General features: G+C 35.3%; 2 protein-coding genes across 6 annotated transcripts in view; one reads left to right on the top strand and one right to left on the bottom strand.

The window, feature by feature from the left end:
* LOC306875745 (echinoderm microtubule-associated protein-like 3) overlaps positions 1 to 15,127 on the bottom strand; it is a 33,299-nt gene extending 18,172 nt beyond the window's left edge. For 2 of the 5 annotated variants that reach the window (XM_079426459.1, XM_079426462.1), the window contains exons 1-3: positions 8,921 to 9,038; positions 1,390 to 1,566; positions 1,108 to 1,219 (exon numbers count right to left, since the gene is read on the bottom strand). In XM_079426459.1, the coding sequence (XP_079282585.1) occupies positions 1,108 to 1,219; positions 1,390 to 1,566; positions 8,921 to 9,014 (383 nt within the window). In that variant the 5' untranslated portion in view covers positions 9,015 to 9,038. Of the gene's footprint in view, positions 1 to 1,107; positions 1,220 to 1,382; positions 1,567 to 8,920; positions 9,039 to 14,649 lie in introns of those variants that run through there. The other 3 variants (XM_079426460.1, XM_079426463.1, XM_079426461.1) reach the window with 3 other exon arrangements.
* Positions 15,128 to 15,176: 49 nt separating this feature from the next.
* ecsit (ECSIT signaling integrator) lies at positions 15,177 to 20,846 on the top strand. The gene is made up of 8 exons (XM_079421989.1): positions 15,177 to 15,271; positions 15,860 to 16,050; positions 16,136 to 16,550; positions 16,640 to 16,863; positions 18,973 to 19,030; positions 19,686 to 19,834; positions 20,160 to 20,280; positions 20,373 to 20,846. The coding sequence occupies exons 2-8, from the start codon at positions 15,910 to 15,912 to the stop codon at positions 20,618 to 20,620; spliced, it is 1,356 nt and encodes a 451-aa protein (XP_079278115.1). The 5' UTR covers positions 15,177 to 15,271; positions 15,860 to 15,909; the 3' UTR covers positions 20,621 to 20,846.
* Positions 20,847 to 23,214: the final 2,368 nt, after the last annotated feature.

Genomic DNA, 23,214 nt, shown 5'->3' with positions numbered 1-23,214 from the left:
TAAAGCTATCATATGATTTCAAAACATCTCTAAAAAGGCAAATGGACTATTTTAATGATATGTTAAAAGCAGTATTTTTTTTTTTTTGACCCAGTTGTCCGATACAATATTTAAAGACCTGCCCATACACTGCATTCTAAGATATTTTCAGCATTTCTGTTGTAATTATGACAAAGCTGCTTGGTTCCAAACTTTATTAATAGAAACTGGGAGTACTAATGTATTACATTAACCATGATTCATGTTATGATTCTAGAAGTTTCAAGAACTTTATATACTTCAATAAAAACAAAAGTCAATCTATGGCCCCTCTTGGCCCCCGGCCCCTGGTTAAGAACCACTGGTTAATAGTGCTAATTGTTTTCGGTGTTTTGAGCTCTTCTAGATGTTCTGGCACTTCTAGATGTTCTTTTGAATATATTTATTTGTGTTCAGCAGAAGAGTTATATGGTTTGAAACGACACGAGGATGAGTAAATGATGACAGAACTTTCATTTACTAATGAACTATTCTTTTCATTACATTTGTCACTTGCCAATGCTACTGGAACCTGGAGTGCCTTGCTCAGTGGCACAGTGGTGATAGTTCATGGTTCAGTCATTGCAGGGATTAAACTTACAACCTTTCAGTTACCAACCCAACTCTTTAAACCAGAATACAACAATAACGCAGACCTGCAGTAAACCTAAAAGAAGAACTGTAATTTACATTTTCCAACATACAAATGAGAAAATCTCATTAAAGTAATATTAAAATTATAACAAACAAATAACACAGTTTTCACTGTTTTCTCCTTTTCCCTGGATGCTGTTCAGAACGTCCCAAACGTGCAGTTTGCCAAGGAATGTTGCTCTGCTTCTTTGTATTAAACGTGTGGCCAAACTGAGCTTTTCATCTCAGAATCAAGCATATCATCAAAACGTAACTGAATGTATTTTGTGGATGACAGATATTTTGATAAACTGTGACTATGAGCTGAATTTGTATTTTCTGTTAACCAACCTCGTACTATAACTCCACACATAATGTACTGAGACAAGAAATTGCTGTGTTACCTTTGAAAATAATTATTAAAGCAAATAAGACTTTCCAGAATCCTCTGTATACCTGTTGGATGTGTGGTGAAGTCCATCAAGAGAGCTTGTAGACAGTCTGCAATGTTTAGAGAATCCATCCATATAACAGGACTGATTTAACACTCGGGCTGCAGCAGGGTTCACTGAACACACATGCATTTACATAAGCAAAGTTTCTTTACCGCAATAATTTCAAATCAGGAAAAACAACGCAATAAAATCTGTTGCACTACATTTCAAATACCAATAAACCTGTGGCAATATCTTTATAGCGGCACACTGAAATAAACTATTCCTTTAACAAACCTCTTACCAGCAATCAGCTGCTGTTTAAGCAGGGGTATCTGTTGGTCATGGAGGCGGAGTTTACGTAGGGCGTCGGCCAATGAGGACTTCAGTAGCGTTATTTCATCTTCCTGTGCTTGGAGGCGCACCTCCATTAAAGATAGCCTGTCAGGAAACTCTGTACAGCTTTCTGCAGACACATCATCTAGAAAACAACAATGTAAATATAAAGATCACACAAAAACGTGTCTTGGACAAATTCTGCACCAGAATATGCACTTTTTAATATTAAAACCAAGGCAGACCAACATATAACTTAAATATTGCACAGTTTAAATAATATATAATTATCTATTTGCATTACAGTAATGAGACACAGAAAATGTTAACGGTCCTAAAAGAAGGATTAGTTTTCTCTATGCGGAATGTTATGTTGATAAGTGTATACGTTATCGTTACATGTTAACTCCTTATAACCTAAAAAGCTACACTTAAAAAAGGATACAGCTTCTTGATGCCGTAAATCTGTGTCATTAAGAGCCTTAAGTGCAGCTGTTACAGACTGAAGGTTCTGCCCTCTGGGCTTCAACGAATTCTAGGCATCTACTGAATACATGACATGTATTAGTTGTATTTACAAAGGGATAAAGGTCTATTCTCTTAGTTACAATAGGCCACACAAAAACAAACACACGTGGGCACATCTATATGCAACATTAAAAGTTCCTCAACTAACTACACATCACGCAACATAAAAGCAGTAATGTTAATAACTCAAATACATTTTTTAACCAATGGTTTTAGTTTTGAGTCCACTTGTAAAAGCTGTGAGGGCATCTGTTGACAAAATGATCTTTTAGCATATATATTTCTGTCAGGCTGATCGGTTATTTTAACCTAGTTTCCAAATTCAAAGTTTCCCTCATTAATTCCTTATTAATGAACAGTGTCTGCTTTCAAATAATAAACATTGTGTAAAATAATTGCTTTTTTGTCATTTTTATATATACAATATATCAGCATTGGCCAATAAAATACATATTGGGGACCACTATCTAGGTGCATGTCAGAAAATCTGCTTATGAGATAAAACGGCAATAAAATAAGCTGTGAAAACATAAATAAATGGCAGACTTCTCAATCGCACATTGGTCTCACCCCAAACACCCCCATTTCATTTTGCTTTGATCACCTGTAATTATTGACTAATTATCTATTTCTACCTCAAGATTTTTTTCAAGCCTGAAGCGTTTCCTCTTCAAATGATAACCCTTTTCTGCGCAAATTACACAGAACTGAGCTAACCACAATTTCCTTGGACAACGGTCTAGACAACGCTTTGTGTCTTGAATGCTTTGTTCAAAGGTGTCAAGATGTGCCTTAAAAGTATGTTGCAGCTTCAATGCAGTTTAAACCCCATTGGCAGCATATAAGGCATTTTATTGAGTACCACAGAAAATAATTTTAGGTTTCCTTTCAGCCTGTATTTAAACAAGAAAGAATTATAATTACAGTAATGCACTTCCAACAGAAGTCAATGGGGAAAGACATGACAAGAGGTTTAAAGGTAGAAATGAAAAGCATTAATCTGCATAAAAAGACACTTATTTGAGTAAAATTGCTTAACTTTGTTTAAACGTTTCTAAATAAATTGATTATGCAATTTAATTTGACTGAATTTCTACATGGTAGTTACATGAAGTTTCTGTGTGGTTCCATATCAATGACATTCCTTTGATCATTAAACAAAATTACACTCTGACATGATAACTAAATTTCAGTCAGATATTTAATTTAGCTCTTACAAAGCAAGGTGAGGCATGACCTATTTTATTTAGGCAAGCTGTTGCAAATGATTGCCTCCAGTTCTTTGAAATACAACAGGAAGTGCGCATAACCAAAGGTCCAGACTTCCTGAACCACAAATTGAGGTATTTGCTCCTTCAGAGAGGGATAAAAATGAAGCCTAAACTTTTAGTTTTCGTTTTTTCTCATAAACAGAGCCAATCAATGCCTCTGGATGAGAACCGTGACTCCTCTGCTTTCTTCCCACAATGGGTTCATTGAAGATGTGGGACGTTCTCTTCCAGCTAACATGTTTTTCAGTTTCACAAGCCAAAACCACAAATACACCAAAGAGATTTAAGCAGGGCCAAAGCACTGCGAGTGCACAGCAGCCACAAATATGGAATAATACTAAATCTTCCAAAAGAACCTGAGATTCATGATGCACTATGAATGCTACAAATCATCTAACAGCCCCGTTTTTATTAAATAACTTTCATTTATGACTGCAGATGGCGATGAGTCACATCTGCAGACAAAAAAACCAAAACAACAACATTATTTAAAATTACAATTCTGTTATTATTTACTCACTATCACATGCTTTCAAACCTGTATAACTTTATTTTTGGTAGGACTAGTCCTTTAAACAGCACTTTTCTTGAAGATTTTACATTACAAAGGGGTTAACAACTAGAAGGCTGCAAAGACCATTTAGTCTGATGTTTCAACTAATTTCACACAGATCAACACAGACAAATGAACTAGGATGTGGCAACAGATCTACTGTATATTTACATCCACATCAACCTCTGGCTGAACTCCATGTGGCCCAACAGTCTCTTAACAGATGAAAGACAGCCAGATACATGCACAAGAAAGAATCAAAAGACTTTTAAGATCTTAAAGATATGAGCAAACCACGTTCACGTTCTTTAAAAAAACAGGGATAATAGAAAAGCAGATCCGCCAAGATATCATCATATCATTCCATGCTGATATCAAATCTGTTTTTAAACACAGATTATTTCCTTTAATAACAATAATAAATTATTTAATGGTTTATAGGTGAGCTATATAACTAGCATTTGATTTATCTGACAAGAATAAATAAACACAATAAAGCCAGAATAAAATTAACCTCATTAGAAATGAACATGAATTTGAAATAAAACCTGCAAGTTTACAGAGACCAGAAATAGAATTATACAAATTAACAGAAAATATTACATGTAGTGTTATATTGTAAATGTTATATAGAAAATCTAACACAATGTACAAAATATAACAAAAAAGGATAGGATTTACAGTACAATACTAGTACAATTAATCTACACAAAATGGAACTGGTGAAACTGTTCAAATTTAGACAAATTTTCAATTCTACTTGTGCGCATGCTGCTGAACAAGCCTGAATGATGTATACTTTTTGTTTTCAAACAATGGGCGATTAGTTAACTACAGGATTTTGTTGCTTCAAAAAATAAAAAAAAAGTATAGAATGTGTTAACAGTGTTTTCTGCAACTTGCAGTTCTCGCTGCTGTAATATGGGAACAGAAATAATTGTCACTTACATGTTCCGTCTGGCCTAAGATTCCAACATATGTTCTCTCTATTGTAGATTCAATGCAGTCACCAAACAAAAGTCTGAGTTGCCAAGTACTTTGTTTGTCAGTACAGTGAATTGCAGTGTAACACAATATGACCCGACTGGTTTGGACAGTAATCAAAAGAAAAGAAAAAAGAAGTGCTCTATTTTTGCATGGTAAATTCTTCAGTCTAGCTGTGTGTGGAAATTATACAGATTCAATTCAGATGCCCACCATTTACAGATCCAAAGTTGTAACTCACTATATTCTCTAAACACCTGTCTGAATGAGAATTACCAAATGGTTAATAATGAGAGACAGATGTCTTAAGAATTCAGTCTTTCCACATTAACTAAATCCAGTCATCCCTTTGATCTGTGAAGTTCCCACACATTCAGATTGGTGTAAATCTTCATAACTACTTCTACATTCTTGAAAATAAAGGTTCTTTATTGGCATCAAGGGTTCCACTATAAGAAACTTTAATCCATGGAACCTTTTCAATGCACAAAATGTTCTTTAGATTATTAAAACATTCTTCACATAAATAAAAAACTGGTTCTTTTAAGAACTGTTCACTGAATGTTTCTTTGGGGAACCCAATGGTTCTTCTGTTGCATTGCTACAATTTGATGTTTCATGTTCCGTAGGATAAACGGTGCAAGTTCAGCCCAGGTTTAATACTTGGGGTTTGGTCAAATTACTAACTCGAAGTATGAGCAATAGTAATAGTCATGCGTGCCTTAGCATGCAATAAATCCAGTTTGAAAACCAAAAAAGCTCAGCTGTGACATAAATGTGTACATTTCAACAGAAAAAACTGTTTTAACTTAGTGGCGTTTATGTAAAATGTTGCACGACTATCCAACAGTAAGTCCTCCAAGTACTAAATGACTTGCTGCTATTATGGTCAAGAAGCATTCATAAAAGCTTTTTTTTATTTTTTTTATTGCACCAATTAAAATCAAGCCAGCATGTACACATTTGTACATGCCATTTGAGAAAAGAGTGGGCGAGAACGGCAGAGATAGTAACAGACAGTAAAAAAAGACTTTAATCGGCCTCCATGAATTTTGGAGTACAATGATTGTCCTCATACTTCTGGCTCCTAAAACTGCAGCAGTCTAAAATTTAAAAGTGTCCAGCAGAGTCTTAACATGTTGGCCAAAAGATCGGTCAGTTGCATTAGCATCAAGCCAGTTTCTTTTTAAGAGTTTCATAAAGGTCTGTCGGTTGTGCTCTGAGCCACATCTATCAGGCAGCGATTTGAGAAGGCCAAACTGCACTCCTGTGCACATGAGGAATCAATTAGTGGTTTGTGTTCATTTGGTTTTTTTTTCCTTCCCAAGGTTTTTTTTTTTTTTTCATTTGATAGTTTTTGCTTTCTCTCTGCATACGAAAGATTGCAAATGAGTCTTGAAGGTGAGGAAGGATGTTTGACAGATCTCTCACTCACATTTGCCATTTTTTCTACACTAAAACAATTAAAATGAAACTATTGAAATAAAGCTGAAATGAAATAAATTGAAATATTAGACAAACTACATATGATTCATTAGAAAATGTGAAATGTAGCTTTGGCAATGAACTAAAACAAATAAGTAAACAAATATTGTGAATAGGGCTGGTATCGTTCAAAAATGTTCGATATCGATACCGATACCGATACTGGTTACTGATACTTTTTTCGATACCAATTTTATGAAAACAGTTTTAACAAGATTACATCATCTCAAAAAACTTTGGTTTTATTTTTTTCAGCTTGTTGACATGTATACAGACTCAAGGACTCATCTCCTGAGCCACTGCACAAAGGAACAAAATATAGCCAACACAATAAATCACTACAAATAATTTGAATAAAGCTCAAATAGTTTTCAGTTTACACTAGTGCGTGCTCGTTTTAAAACGCATAGCTCAGACAGAATCATCATTTCTATTCATTTATTCTAGGTTGTTAAAGACTTCAAGAAATGTAAAATCTTTATCCACTTTCATAAGTGGATGTTTTATTTTCTTTCACAATATGTTTTATTGTTATTAAATTCTATGTTGTAGTACGTCTAATTATTTGAATGCATAAAAACTACTTAGTTTATTCAAATTTATTCTTAAAACAGCCTCAGAAATTCTGTGTTCTGTATCTGGTTTTCAAATGAAGGCATAAAACATTCATTTAATTTTTCTTTTAAATTATTCAAAATAAAACTTTATTTATTTTGGCAAACAAAATTTTACTATTAAAATTAAAACATGGAAGAAATGTTGTGTGATCATTAATTAAAAAATAAGAGTTTTAATAATTTTAATAGTAGCAGTATGTACACTCTGCTGAACAATATTAATTTATTTCTGCCCCAGTGTCTTCCAAGTTAATCCGAACTTTTATTTTGACGGGTTTCCGGGAATACCTTTACAGTTCTGTGTGTATATGATACGACGCAAGTTTTACTCAAATCAAATGGTAAAATGCTCATGAAGTGACTCTCAGAGCAGTTCTAGAGCTGTTGTTGATGATGTGTTTATGTCCTCATTTAGTGAGAGGGCAGACGCTGAAATGTCACGCGAGCTTCAGTCTGTGTCAAGTAAGCGAAACTGCGCGATATAGAGAGCAGACTGCTCCGTACGCTTTCGAATTGCTCTCGCGGAGGTCAAACACTGATCAATCAGCACCAACACTTCTAGTCAAACACACCTAGTGCTGCAGGCTTATTGGCTCACTGACATTAATGAGATTAACCCCTTAGGTATCGAAATTTGGTACCGAGCGACAAGTCGTTTTTCGATACTCGGTGGTATCGAGGCAATTCGGTCGGTGCCTAAAAAGTATCGAACTCGATACCCAGCCCTAATTGTGAATGACACTAGTGTCTACATCCTGTATCTCAGCTGAAAATCTTCAGATAGATGGAGCTTGAGACCAGTGAAATGAGTCCAGTGAGACTTGCAAGACCAGAGAAGCATATGGTCTGTAAAACTTTATAAACAAAGAGGACTTATTTTGCCGGAAACACTGGGAACATTGAGCACATTTAGAGTCACGTTCATATGAGAAAGTGACAGAGGAAAAGATGCAGGCACAACATCAGATTTGTAAACTCAAAAAAAAAAAAAAAAAGAGAACCCAATCCGGATTTGGCCTGCATGGTTTCTTTGAATGTCAGAGCCAACCCATGTCCCAAATTACATTCCCTTACTCCCCTTTCGTTTCCCTAAATGTTCTGCTCTCACATTCTCGTTAATGCAACCCATATGCAAAAATGTGTTTATCAAGCCTTTCTAAACAACAAAAAGGCTTGTTTGCACAAAAGATATCATATAAACATCTATCTTATTTAACAACCATTCAGTAAATAATAGACATTACAACATGAATTTATGGTAATTTCCTGAATTAAACTGCTTTAAGCCAGTGCATTTGCAACCTAATTAAAGAAAATCTTACCTAAGACCCTTGAACAGAGGGAATGTTCAGAATAGAGTACTAGTATATTGCTTACAGCACCACTTAAAATAGTGTGAGAAACATTATGCATTATGCAATGCTACACATACTGTAACAATTTTGTTTGTCACATTGCCACATAACCTCATTGTGTAGATTTTTAATGTGCAATTAATGTGTAATTTTGCATATAGTTGGCAGTCATACCCAACAATAAGCCAAGAAAGATTCTGGTTTATTGTGGCACAAAGGCAGGCCAGTTCAAGTGCAGTGCATTGCATTGTGGGATACTGAACTGTTTTGCGGTCTAAAACATAAAAATTTATAATTCACACTTTAAAAAAACAATGCAGAACAAACAGATTGGAGTAATTATGATCCCCAAGCAAAAGTGCATGCCGAATCTGCAAGCCCAAATAAAATAGAGATGTTCAAATAAATAAAACACTAAAATAAACGAATCACCGATGAGCGACTGCATCTCAACCGTGGTTTACAAAACCATATGCTCTGTGCAAAACAGTTATCTGAACCAAGTCTGTGAAGCATTTGGTATCCACTGCCAATCACTGACTATGCAAAACAGTTTCAACTAACCTTGGGATAAATCTGGCCTTGCACAAATTCTAATATTAATCAAAATCTAATATTAGAATGTTTGTTTTGACTTTGAGCTATGATATAATAAATGAAAGTATCATAAGCCCTGTGTGGTACTTCTCCACTTCTGTTCGCCCACCTCTCACTGCTCTCTTTCCTGTCAGCGTTGCGTCGCACCACTCATGGCTACGGCGGAACTTGCTGTACGGCACTGTCCGCCCCTGCATCTTCATTCTTACTCACACACACAAATTCTCACCTCCCACAATGATACAAAAAGCAAGAGAAAACTTTATACAACCTCCAAAGTTTATTTGTAGAGGAAAGAAATATTAACTAGCTGGGAGGCTTCTTATGTTTCTCCAAACAAATTCATCAGTTATGTTTATTTGACTCTACACAATAAACAGAAACAAATTAGACAGAGTCGATCCAAATTTTCTATAAGAAATTTCTTCTGATTCTGATCTGTTCCTGTTATGAAGTCAAGTGAGCTTGAAAGAAACATAGTTAGTTATGCCTCTCAAAACATGGCAGAAACTTAAGCACTAAACATTCATAAAAACAAGAAAGAGTAGTGAGAAATTCATAGCGAAAAAGAATCACTCATGCATTTGACAACTTCCAAACTTAAGTCAAACTCTGGCCACAACCTACATTGTAGGAGTGGGCGATATGGAAAAAATATCATATCACGATTTTTTTTTTTTGGAAATATCACGATTCACGGTTCTTTGCCATGTTGGTTTTACTATTTTGGTTTTACAAGTTGTCTGAGCATTACAGCCAAACTAGAAAGACAAAGCCTTTCAAGGTAACAAAAAAAAGACATGGCAGATATTTAGGCCAAAGTGCACGAAGATAAAAATCTGTGTCATTATTTAATTTTTCTTATTAAAAAATAAGAACAAAGATACACATTACAAATACATATACAAATAAAACAAACAGTGCTTTATTTTTCAGGTACAATAGGTGTATTTAGCAGAGCATTCAATGAAATGAAACACTACATAGATTGATTCCTAAAGCAACTGTATTAAAGTTTTTCAGTCAAGAATAGTGAGTGATTTTTCTCTTTGCGTTTTGTTGTTTTGTTAACGTTAAATGACTAGTTCCCCAAAAAATAAATATTCTGTCATCTGTCTGTCAATTCTGTCATAATGTTTTATTTTTATACCATCATTTACTCAAAAGTTGTTTTAAACCTGAATGAGTTTCTTTCTTCTGCTGAACATAAATGCTATTTTGAAGAAGGTGGAAAACCAAACAGTTGCTGGTCCACAGTGACTTCCATAGGATTTTTCTTTCCTATTATCAAAGTCAATGTAGATCAGCAACTGTTTGGTTACCCTCATTCTTCAAAATATCTTATTTTGGGTTAAGCACAAGAAACTAATAGAGGTTTGGGACAACATGTGAGTGAGTAAATAATGACAGAAATTAAATTTTAGGGTGAACTATCCCTTTAATGACAGACGACAGCATGTTTAGTGTCCTGTCCCTTTAAGACCTGCATGCATCTAACATACAGGCACGCATCCGTTTCTCTCTTAACTATTTACTTTTATTTTAGAGATAACCAACTCAGTCTGTATATAAACCTTGTGTGTTTTGACAGTAGTAGATTTAGCGCAAAATATAACTTAGTTGAGTAATCAGGCGCTGTTAGACAGGCTGTTTAGTGTGAATGAAACATTTAACCAGGCAAGGCTTGTGTGCAAATAATGTACTTTTGCGATCGCGAATAAGTGCAGTGTCCTGTCAGAGTAACTCTACTGCTGTATGTCGTGTTGTAGCTACAGTATATAGAGACGGAGACCAGAACTGTATTTGATATAATGTGCGCTGTAGCACGATACTACGATATTTCTTCAAAAGCAGATCGTGGAGACATTTTTATCGTCCACGATCAAAAATCATCATATCGCACACCTCTACTACATTGTAAAAAAATATTTTTCGAAATTTTAAATATTGTTGTGCGTTTTATAAGAAAACACCATTACAGTTTTTTCCTTCAAAGTTTCACCTTTAATTCAATGCGTTACTTACAATTTCATTGTAAAATTTACTAGCAATTTCTGAATAAAAATGGTTTCTACAGCATTTTTTAGTGTATGTAGGAGTTTCAAAATGCTATCTAAGAAATGTCAAAGAAATTAAATTGAATTGGAAGCTTATGCAAAACTATTTACATTTATATATCAAAGTTTCAGGAAGCACGACAGTTATATTTAAAGCTGATTGCTGTGTAAATCTAAATTAATTCTTTAATAATCGTCTCAAGATACTTGCATCTCATCTAAAATTTAAAACCTAAAATCTATGCATTTACAAACCGCTTCCACAGTAACGCACTTTTAAAGCACATTTTTCGACATGAGGAAAACCAAACACTTTGGCAACATGTCAACTTGCCAATCATTGCAGTTGCACCAATTATCTGATATCTCTGGCAATCATCTCTTCTGACATGATGCAGACTTTGAGGCACTTGAGACAGACAGAGAGCCCATCACAGAAAGACAAGCTGGGAGAGATTAAGCATCTGTGGTAAAAGCATGATGCCAGAGGGCTTCATGCATGACATTTACTGCTCTCCACTGGCACAGCACGTTACCAAACGCGGTGTCACCACTACAGACACCCATTCAACACTGAAAACCTACACTGCAAGCAATGTCACAAACTACAACATTCCCATTATAACCAACAAAGCTGTCTAGACACCAAGTAGGTTTTCGCTGGAAATTCGAGTATGGCACAGCGCCATTACTTCACGACTGTAAACGAAGAAGTTGTCCCGGCTAGTAGGCTATAGCACGTGAGGATCCTGCAGGTGCCGGATCATTTGTAGCCTTTTCTCACAGCAGCCAGAATAATGAAATGTATCATTTTGATGGCAGATTCTAATCCAGAAATGATTATGTGTTTATGAAACACATGTGAATGAAATTAAATTATATTCCAGTTTTACAGATTGCAAAAGATTTGTATTTTAAAGAAAACCAGTTGGAAGGGAGCATATTTTGCTTTTTGGGTTAAAAGAATTTCTTAATATGAAATTTGAATGGTATGACAACTAGAGATTAGATTGTACAGAAATTGAATTTAATTTGGAAATCAAGGTCTGAAGTCTGGAGGAAGAGTGGAGAGGCACAGAATCCAAGATGCATGAAGTCCAGTGTGAAGTTTCCACAGTCAGTGATGATTTGGGGTGCCGTGACGTCTGCTGGTGTTGGTCCATTGTGTTTTATCAAGTCCAAAGTCAATGCAGCCGTCTACCAGGAGATTTTGGAGCAATTTATGCTTCCATCTGCTGACAAGCTTTATGGAGATGCTGATTTCATTTTCCAGCAGGACTTTAGCAACTGCCCACAGTGTCAAAACCACTTCCAAGTGCTTTGCTGACCATTACTGTGCTTGATTGGCCAACCAACATGCCTGACCTGAACCCCATATGGAATCTATGGGATATTTTCAAGACAAAGATAAGAAACAGTCGATCCAACAATCCAGACGAGCTGAAGGCTCAATAGTGCCTCAGCAGAGCCACAGGCTGATCGCTTCCATGCCATTCCTCACTGATGCTGGAGTTTGTGCTAAAGGAGCCCCGACCAAGTACTGAGCGCATAAATGAACATACTTTTAAACATACTTTTACAAAACTTGAACTTTTCTGTTTTGCGAATCCTTTTTTTTGATTGATCTCAGGAAATATTCTAATATTTTAAGAGACTGGATTTTTGACTTTCATGAGCTGTAAGCTCTAATCATCAAAATTAAAACTTTACATGTAATGAATCTAAAATATATGAAAGTTTCACTTTTTGAAATAAGTTACAAGAAAAAAATGAACATTTTCACGATTCAAATTTTTTGAGATGCACCTGTATATCCATAGTCACGCAATGCTGATGTTGTTAACATTAATAATTTGAGAATAAAGTATAACAATAATAATACTTTGCACGGTTTGATGTGATATGAGCTAACTGATCTTTAGATTGAATTACCATTGGAAGCGCGATTTATTGTAATGCTTTTTTCCTCAGTTGGTCAGGACAAACGTGGCCGACTTGTTACTTACTTGTTCAAATGACAATATACTGTGAAATTTTTTATTTGGGTCATATATTCCAAGACATAGACTAGAATCTGTGATTGCGAAGTACAGTAAAGATCCACACCTGTGCGGTGACTGACAGCTACACATTCACCTCAAAACATTAGATTCATCCGCGCTGGAGCCCTGCCAGAGTACAGCCCACGCAATGAAGATAATTCCAGGTTTTCAAACAGAAATGGCGACTAAGAGGCAAAACGTACGGACTGCAGCTTTAAGAAAAAAAATGATGTTTATATAATAAATATTATTTATATAATATAATAATATAAATGTATATACATGTAAAAAAAAATCTAAATATATATTGTATGTGTGTGTATTTATATATACAGTACATAATATACACAGACATATATTATGTAGACAAAAACTTTTATTTTGGATGCAATTAATCATTTGACAGCACTAATTATTATGCGACTAATACTTATGCTTAAAATACTAGTAATCCAATTGTTATTTGTACTGTTTTCAACCAGACTAATAGTTATTAGTATTATATTAATAACTAATAGTTATATTAATAACTAATAGTTATTAATATAAAACTGTATTTAGTCCAGTTTTTTTGGTAGCGATTGAATATGGATTCCAATTGTAGCAGTTTTAATCTTACGAGTAAAGTGTTTAATTAAACTATAAAGTTGCTACCCTGACTAGTCAGTACATATGAAAAGAAAAAGCACAGCTGTAACTAGTGAGGATGAAATACTACTAGCAAATATCAGGGTATATAACAGGGTATTAATTACCCATAAATATTTTTATTTACTTATTAAGATACTAGTCGGTGTTAACAAATAACTGATAAAATGGCTGGCTGTAGGGAGTCAGAAACATTCAAAGTAGGGAAAGAGACAGTATGAGTTCACTATGAAGGCCAACAGAGGAAGTAAGACTTGGATTGCTTGGATTTTTTTGACGCAATGATCTGCAGCTCTTGTTGCTGTGGGTACATCATTAAAGTCTGCATGGCATTAAAACTTAAACAACAAAATGTATATAACAATAGATTATTTATTCATTTAATATCTAGTAGTGCACAAATGGCTGAATATCTCATGAGGTCTTACAAAAAATCTAATAAAAATATTTTAAGTGTTAAATTACAACTGCTTTGCAGGTTAACAAACATTTCCCACAAAATAGCAGTTTTGACTGTTACTTTAAAAGCATAGGTCAATTAAAATGGGTGAAAAGTTCATCTTTTCTTCTTTTTAATGCCAGTGCTCTCTCTTAAGCCTAAGACACTGTATTGGTCTCTCAGCCTGGGCAGGCCAGCTGTCTGGTTTTACAGGAGTTTTGTGCATATTTCAGCATATTTCTTGACTTCCCAGCTAGCAACCAGTTTGTCTGACCAGGCTGAAAGACCAGTTTAGGCTTGCTTAATATGCTGTTTCATCATCAAATAATATCAACTTACCAGTTTTAATACAGCAGTAGTAACTATTTGTTGCAAGTCACTTGGTTAGGTTACTATAATATTTGTTTTGCTAGGGAAGTCTGATAGTGTCAGTAAGTAACTTCAAAATACTTAGTTTAATAAGTCGTACAACTGTTGACAGTAAACTAAACTACACATAGACTGGTTTCACTGACACAATCACAAATTCATACTCAGACATGTCGTTGCTACATCAAGTTAGTTGGTCCTACAAGAATAAACTTCATTAGTTTATATATTTCATAGACATAAACATAGTAAGTGAAAAGACCAATCGTATTTGTCAGCTCACCGAGACTATTGGTAGATCCATCCATGTCTGAGACAAACACTCCTTACAGATCTCTCAGATATTGTTTTATACTAGTATATCCCAATGGCAGAAACGCAATGCATATCTCCATGCTGTCAACAGCACTGCCGAGAGCTGCTCGTGGAGGTGCTACTGAGGATTGCAGAAGTTGATGCAACTGTAAAATCACGAATCCAGGAAATGAGCAGAGAGTCTATCGCATGAGGCAAGTGCAAGAACCCACGGGCTGGATTTACTCCAAGAACCGCGTTCACGTAAACTTGATTGAGCGCATTAAACGTTACCCTTCTAACTGAACGAAGCGAAACTGTCGCTCCTGTATATATTCCCCCTCCCAAACCCAGGTTCAATATAAAGTAAAAACAGAACTTTGACAGCTACAGCTGTAGTTTTCATCCAATACCTCTCTGCCATCTAGCGCTGATGTTGTGAATAATACGCCCGGCCCGGAACCAACGTGAAATAGAACTAACGTTCCTCCTAGCGTTTCTGGGGGGGAGTTGAAAGACGATGCACCAGGAAACCAGCCGGTGCGTGTTTGAAGGAGACTTGACAGGAGAATGAGTCCTGAGTGGATTGAGTGATCGTGAATCTGGACAAAGTATTATTTCACATTTCTCTTAAGCATATGATTATTTTATTTTATAAAATAATTAAATTTGTAGAAAAAGGCAGTAGTGAATGTCACAATATAGTGATAATCATTACATTATATAATTACTCTGGTTTCATATTGCATTAAATTTTAATAATTAAGTGCGATAGATAGTTGTAACAACAATGTGATTAAGCATTATATCACTATAACATGGATATATATATAGATAGATCTGATAATAATGTGATTATTAAGTGTTATATCACTAATAATTACTCATTACTAACACACACACATATAATTACTCTAACATGGATATATAGATAGATCTAACAGTAATGTGATTATTGCATTATTTAATTTAATTGCTAATTAGATATATAGATAGATGTAACAATGTGATTATTAAGCATTATATCACTACTTTAACATGGATATATAGATAGATATAATAATGTGATTATTGCATCATTTAATTACAGATAGATAGATATTCACTGCATATATTGTGTACAAACAATTGCATAAATTATTAGATAAAAATGATATTGCTACTCTCTGATATAGTTTTTTCCCTTACTTCCTTTCTAGGCTGATTTCAGCACATTTGTAATTCATCTGCTGGGGTTTGTGATGTTATAATGATGAATGCCCCTCGTCATCTGTTGCGGATCCAGTGTATTGGGTGCGTTGCACGTTGTTTGGGGACGCCTGTGCAGCGATTGATCCTACCTGCTGGTGCACATCTGCTAACCCCTGGATCACAGCACAACTATGGCCAGGTACCTGCTTACCTCTGAATAATGCTGCTTTATAGATTGGGTACCTGTATTAATGCCCAGTGATTTTCTGTCCAATTTTTTTAAGCTTCTGAGGCCATTCCACTGCAGTGCAGTGTGCTCCACGAGTCGTCCAAGCCAGACACAGCTCGAAAAGACAGATGAAGATGAGACACTTAATAAAGACAAACGTTTAGTCATACATGATGAATTATTTGAGCGAGCTGCCAGAGACTCAAAGACCAAGGCTGATTTTAACAGGGTCGTGGATGTTTTCAGCAAGAAGGACATTCGGCGACGAGGCCATGTCGAGTTTATTTATGCTGCCCTGAAGAAAATGCCAGAATTTGGAGTAGAACGAGACATTACTGTTTACAACAAACTCCTGGATGTGTTTCCAAAAGAGGTGTTCGTGCCACGGAACTTCATTCAGAGGATGTTCAACCACTACCCACGGCAGCAAGAGTGTGGAGTACAGCTGCTGGAGCAGATGGAGAACTATGGTGTGTGTTTGTGTTCTCGTAGGAGAGAAAGAAAAACTGATGCATTGCTTTAATGATTTGCCAATTCTTTGTGTTCTTAATTTTTCCAGGTATCATACCGAATGTAGAGACCAAGGTATTACTGGCTCAGATATTTGGGGAAAAGAGTCATCCTATGAGGAAGTACCAGCGTATCATGTACTGGTTTCCCAAATTCAAGCACGCAAACCCCTTCCCTGTCCCACATGTGCTCCCCAGTGACCCAGTAGAGCTCGCTCGATTCAGTCTTACCCGGATTGCAGATGACCTGGATGCTAAAATAACAATCTATCAGGTGACTATTGAATCTATAATTTAAAGCAGCATCACACAAGCAGAATCACTACTACACAAAAGTTTGGGGTTAGTAAGATTTTTTTTTTTAAAGCTTTTTGAAAAAAGTCTTTTATGCCCAAGACTGCATTTATTTAATTAAAATACTGTAAAACACTCCAAATTTGAAATATTATTACAATATACAAGAACTGTTTTCTATTTTAATAAATTTAAAAATGTATTTTTCCCTGTAATGCAAAGCTGATAGAAGTTTTTTATATTTAAGAAGCATTAAAAATTGTCCTTGCTGAATAAATGATTTTAAATTATTATATAATAAAATAAAAAACAAAAATAATTTTAAATGTGAAATATGTACATTTTAAAATTTTATATATATATATATATATATATATATATATACACAGTCATGGCAAAAAATATTGGCACCCTTGGCAAATATGATCAAAGAAGGCTGTGAAAATTAATCGGCATTGTTAATCCTTTTGATCTTTTATTTAAAAAATTCACAAAAATCTAACCTTTCATTGGAGAATAAGAATTTAAAATGGGGGGAAATATCATTATGAAATAAATGTTTTTCTCTAATACACGTTGGACACAATTATTGGCACCCCTACAAATTCTTGAGTACAATATCTCTGAAGTATATTCCCATTCATATTCACAATTTTGAGCACTCCAGGGTGATTATGAACATGAAATTATCCAGCCATGGCTTCCTGTTTCACAGACATATAAATAGGAGGGAAAACAAAGCCCAAATTCCCTTAATAATCCATCACAATGAGAAAAATTAAAGAATATATTTCTGATGTGCAGCAAAAGATAATTGAGCTTCACAAATTAGTGAAGTGGCTTTAAGAAAAGAGCTAGAGCAGTGAAAATCCCCATTTCCACCATCAGGGCAATAATTAAGAATTTCCAATCAATATAAATTGTTACGAAACTGCCTGGAAGAGGACGTGTGTCTATATCGTCCTAATGCACGGTGAGGAGGAGAGTTTGAGTGGCTAAAGACTCTTCAAGCACCACAGCTGGAGAATTGCAGAAAATAGTTGAGTCTCGGGGTCAGAAAACCTTTAAAAAAATTGTCAAACAGCCCCTATATCCCCACATGTTGTTTGGGAGGGTTTCAAGAAAAATTCTCCTCACTCACCCAAAACCAAACTCCAGCATATTCAGTTATCAGACACGACTGGAGCTTCAAATGGGACTGGCTTCTATGGTCAGATGAAACTAAAAAATGATATTTTTAGCAGCAAACACTCAAGATGGGTTTGGTGAACACAGGGATAAAAAGTACCCCATGTGTACAATGAAATATACTGCTGTATTTTTGATGTTGTGGGCCAATATTTCTGCTGGATGTCCTGGACATCTTGTTTAGACACATGGCATCATAGATTCTATCAAATACCAACAGATAAAAAAATCAATAAGTGACTGACTCTGTTAGAAATCTTATAATGGGCCATGTTTGGATCTTCCAACCATACAATAATCCAAACACAAACCTCAAAAACAACACAAAAATGGGTCACTGAGCACAAAACCAAGCTTCTGCTGGCCATTCCAGTCCTCTGACCTGAACCCTGTAGAAAATGAGTGAGGTGAACTGAAGAGAAGAAGCACCGTCATGGAGCTGTGAATCTGAAGGATTTGGAGAGATTCTGGATGAAGGAATGGTCTCTGATCTCTTGTCAGGTGTTCTCTAACCTCATCAGGCATTATAGGAGAACATTTAGAGCTGTTAAACTGGCAAATGGAGGTTTCAAAAAGTATTGAATAAAAGGGTGCTGTTAATTGTGGCCAACATGTATTAGAGAAAAACATTTATTTCATAATGATATTTCCCCCCATTTTAAATTCTTACTATCCAATGAAAGGTTAGATTTTTGTGAGTTTTTTAAAATAAAAGATCAAAAGGATTAACAATGCAGATTAATTTTCACAGCCTTCTTTGATCATATTTACTATTTTTGGCCATGCCTGTATATCTTACTAATGTCAGACTTGTAAATGGTAGTGTGGTATTGTGTATTTACTGTATCTGGAAATAAAGGCCTTTCAGTTTGATAAATGTGCTTTATTTCACACATTACAGTATCCGTCAACAGACATCCCAGAGACTGGTGAAGAAGTTATGTGTCCCCATATTGTAGGTATGTAGCTTTTACCATTACTGATCATTTAATTTGAAATTTCAGGAATATTCTGGATTAAATGTACAGTATCTCACAGAAGTGAGTACACCCCTCACATGTTTGCTCCCCATTCACACCTGAGACCTTGTAACACTAACGAGTCACATGACACCGAGGAGAGAAAATGGCTAATTGGGCCCAATTTGGACATTTTCACTTAGGGGTGTACTCACTTTTGTGGCCAGCGGTTTAGACATTAATGGCTGTGTGTTGAGTTATTTTGAGGGGACAGCAAATTTACACTGTTATACAAGCTGTACACTCACTTTACATTGTAGCAAAGTGTCATTTCTTCAGTGCTGTCACATGAAAAGGTATAATAAAATATTTACAAAAATGTGAGGGCTGTACTCACTTCTGTGAGATACTGTATGTCATCTTTATCTCATCTGTACCATAGAAAATAATAATAACTCCCAACTCAATTTGTAAACACAAAATGCTTTGGCATTCTTTAGAAGTACTAACTTGTGCAGTATTTAACCTGAAATATTTTACTATAATTTGATCATTGTATTTTGTTCATTTTTAAAAGCTTCTTGGCATAAAAAGGGATTTTGGATAATGTTTGTGAAATGAATTAAGCAAAACAAAACATATTTTATGTTATCAGGTATTCAAAGTCCAGACCAGCGCTCCCTTCTGGCCAAACATAATCCCTGCAGGCCTGTGTTTGTCGAAGGCCCGTTTCCACTGTGGCTCAGAAAGACCTGTGTTCATTATTACCTACTCAGGGCAGACCCTATACCGCCTGAGGAAAAGGTACAGTAATTGGGCTAATGATGGCATTTCATGACAGTCAACTTATTCGAATGATTTCTGAAGGATCATGTGACATTGAAAACTAGAGTAATATCTGCTGAAAATTCAGCGTTGCCATCATAGGAATAAATCACAATACAATAAATAACAGTTATTCACAATGTTACTGTTTACTATATTTTTGATCAAATAAACACAGTCTTGAGGATAATTATTCCAAATTTAGTAGAGTAATACTTCAAAGACTACAACAATACCTAATAAATAAATCAAGACTTCATTCTTAAAGAATTTTTATTCTAGATTATGTATTAACATCCTGCAGGTTGAGGAAGAATTTGACCCTGAGATGATTGGTCCAGAGCAGAGTCTCTTCTACCCTCAGCAAATGGAGCTCGACCTGGAAAGAGACATGGGTGATGATTTCAGTTTCGATGTGGATGATGGTGAGACTCATATTGCTTGGTCAACATGGTTTGAATAAAATGGTTTGCATATCACCAAACATACAATGATGTCTGTTAATTTGATCTTGCAGTGGAAGAGGGGCTGGTTTACGCCATGTGTATGGCCGGTCAGGGAGACCAGGCTACTCTGTCTCAGTGGATTTCTGGTCTACAAGAGACCTGTCCCATATTAGGCCAGATCCCTACAGTGTTCCGTCTGGAATCTGGACCCAGAGAACTGCAAACCTCGTCGGATGCTCAGCAAACCCCTGAGCAGGAGGTTGAAACAGAACAAATTATCGAGGAGGAGCCGCTACACTCACAAAGAGCGAAACAGTGAGGCCCATGCCAATGGATGTGCGTTTTATGAAGACGGGCTGTGTTAGTTTTACATCAGTCTAATATGAACTTTATATTTAATTTAGTTATAAGATACTGATTTATGTCTTGTCTATTACACACTATTTTTGAGTTGAGATCTGTCTACAGTATGCAGTTGCTCTATGATGTGTAAATATGCCATAAACTGATTTGGCAGTGCAATAAAACATACATTTCTCAAATATTATGATTTTGTGGGCATTTTCTAATATTATAATAATTTTAAGTTGATAAGTAGTTCAGAAGAATTCTAGTTTCACCATTCTAAGCAAAAGTAGACCTACATTATAGCCAAATCTCTATGCAGTCAATGCAACATCTTTGTCATAAAAGGTGCATATAATGCTAAATGTTAAGCGAATTAACATTTTAAATTACAGACAAGCAAACAAAGTGTGCTAAAGGTTTTATCTAAAACAGATGTGGACCAAAGAGGGAATCAGAATTAAATGTTTTACTTATCCAAGGCGTAGACTGTAAAGACTAACAAACTATGTTTGCTAAACTATATATAATATTTGATGGTTCTTATCCTTGTGATTTTTTTTTCCAAATACATGGTCTGTGTATAACCAAACATTAACACCACACTCTCAGATAATTTGGAAGGTTAACGAGTATTTAACTACACGTAACTGAGTTCAAATTATGGTAGAAATAAATTACATTTGATTCTATAGTATTTTATAAATTGAAGAAGGTAGTTATCTATTCAAGACTAATTCTTAAGTGAAAAAAAACATAGCAAGTCAAAATAAGTCAAAGTACAAAATAAAAAAAATATAATCTAAATAATATATACATTATGCAGTGCAACAATTACAAAAAGAACATTTATTGCAAAATGTTTTGAAAAGTGCACAAACTGTACAGAAATAATGAAAATACAAGCTCAAAATGCAGTTCTTCAGATTGCAGAATAACATGCCAGTTGTTTGTGTGTGTGAACATTTTTACAGATGGATCTTATTTTGTAACCTTATTTACAAGTTCTATAAATGCATGGCAAAAATACAGTTAATGAGGCTCAGTAGTGAGAAAAGGGTGAATCAGCATTTTTATATTGATCTCTTACATGACTGATGAAACTTACAAAGAAAAATGTAAGAAAACAGAATCTTAAATCCTTAAGACATAAGACATAAGAAAAAAAAGTTCAAGTTTTCATCTGACCAGAGGAGAACTGGGCCCATGATTGAGCCTGGTTTCTCCCAAGGTTTTTTCTCCATTTCTGTCACCGATGGAGTTTTGGTTCCTTCTGGCTTGCTTAGTTGGGGATTGATTGCACAGACACTATTGGAAGAGAGCTGAACTGGATGATGACATCACTGAATCATCAATGAATTGACTTTAACTGAAAAATGACTCCGTTATTGTCTTCTTGCATTATTGACAAACTATTTTCCTGTTTGACACTGTAAAGCTGCTTTGACACAATCAGTATTGTATAAAGCGCTATATACAGTGGTGTGAAAAAGTTTTTGCCTGCTTCCTGGTTTTTTTTCATATTTGTCACACTTGAATAATTCAGATCAAACTAATTTTAATTTGCATTTACATTTAGTCATTTAGTAGATGCATTATCCAAAGCGACTTACAAATAAAGGAACAACGGAAGCAATCAAAATCAACAAAAGAGCAATGATATGCAAGTGCTATAGCAAGTCTCATTTAGCTTAACGCAGTGCACGTAGCAAGGTTTTTTTTTTAAGTTATATGAATAAAAGAAAACAGGACAGAATAGAAAAAGAATAGCAAGCTAGCATTAGGCCTTTTTTGCTTATGTTAATTGTATAATAAATAAAAAGAAAAATAGATAGAATACAAAAAGATTAAAAAAAGCTAGTAGTATTTTTTTTTAAAGAATAGAATTAGAACAGAGAGTGCTAGAGTTAGAGGGTCAAATATAGATGAAAGAGATGTGTTTTTAGCTGATTCTTGAAGATGGCTAAGGACTCAGCTGCTCAGCTCGAGTTGGGCAGGTCATTCCACCAGGAGGGAACATTTAATTTAAAAATCCATGAAAGTGATTTTGTGCCTCTTTGAGATGCCACAATAAAGCGACGTTCACTTGCAGAATGTAAGCTCCTAGAGGGCACATAATTCTGAAGTAATGAATTTAGGTAAAGGGGTGCAGAGCCAGTGTTGGTTTTGTAGGCAAACATTAATGCCTTGAATTTTATGCAAGCAGCTATTGGTAGCCAGTTCAAATTGATAAACAGAGGTGTGATGTGCATTCTTTTTGGCTCATTTAAAAATTAATATTGCTGCCACATTCTGGATTGAATGTAAAGGTTTGATAGAACTGGCTGCCAAGAGCGCACTACAGTCCAGCCTGGACAGAACAAGAGGTTGAACAAGGAGTTGTGAACCATGTTCCGAAAGAAAGGGCCTGATCTTCTTGATGTTGAATAAAGCAAATCTGCAGGACCGGGCAGTTTTAGCAATGTGGTCTAAGAAAGTCAGCTGATCATCAACCATAACTCCAAGGTTTCTGGATGTTTTTGAAGGAGTTATGGTTGTTGTGCCTAACTGGATGGTGAAATTGTGATG

Source organism: Barbus barbus (genome assembly GCF_936440315.1).
Source record: "Barbus barbus genome assembly, chromosome: 1".
In the NCBI taxonomy this organism is placed as follows: domain Eukaryota; kingdom Metazoa; phylum Chordata; class Actinopteri; order Cypriniformes; family Cyprinidae; genus Barbus; species Barbus barbus.
Note: the sequence above shows the minus strand (reverse complement) of the source record. Positions and strands in the feature narration are given on the sequence as shown.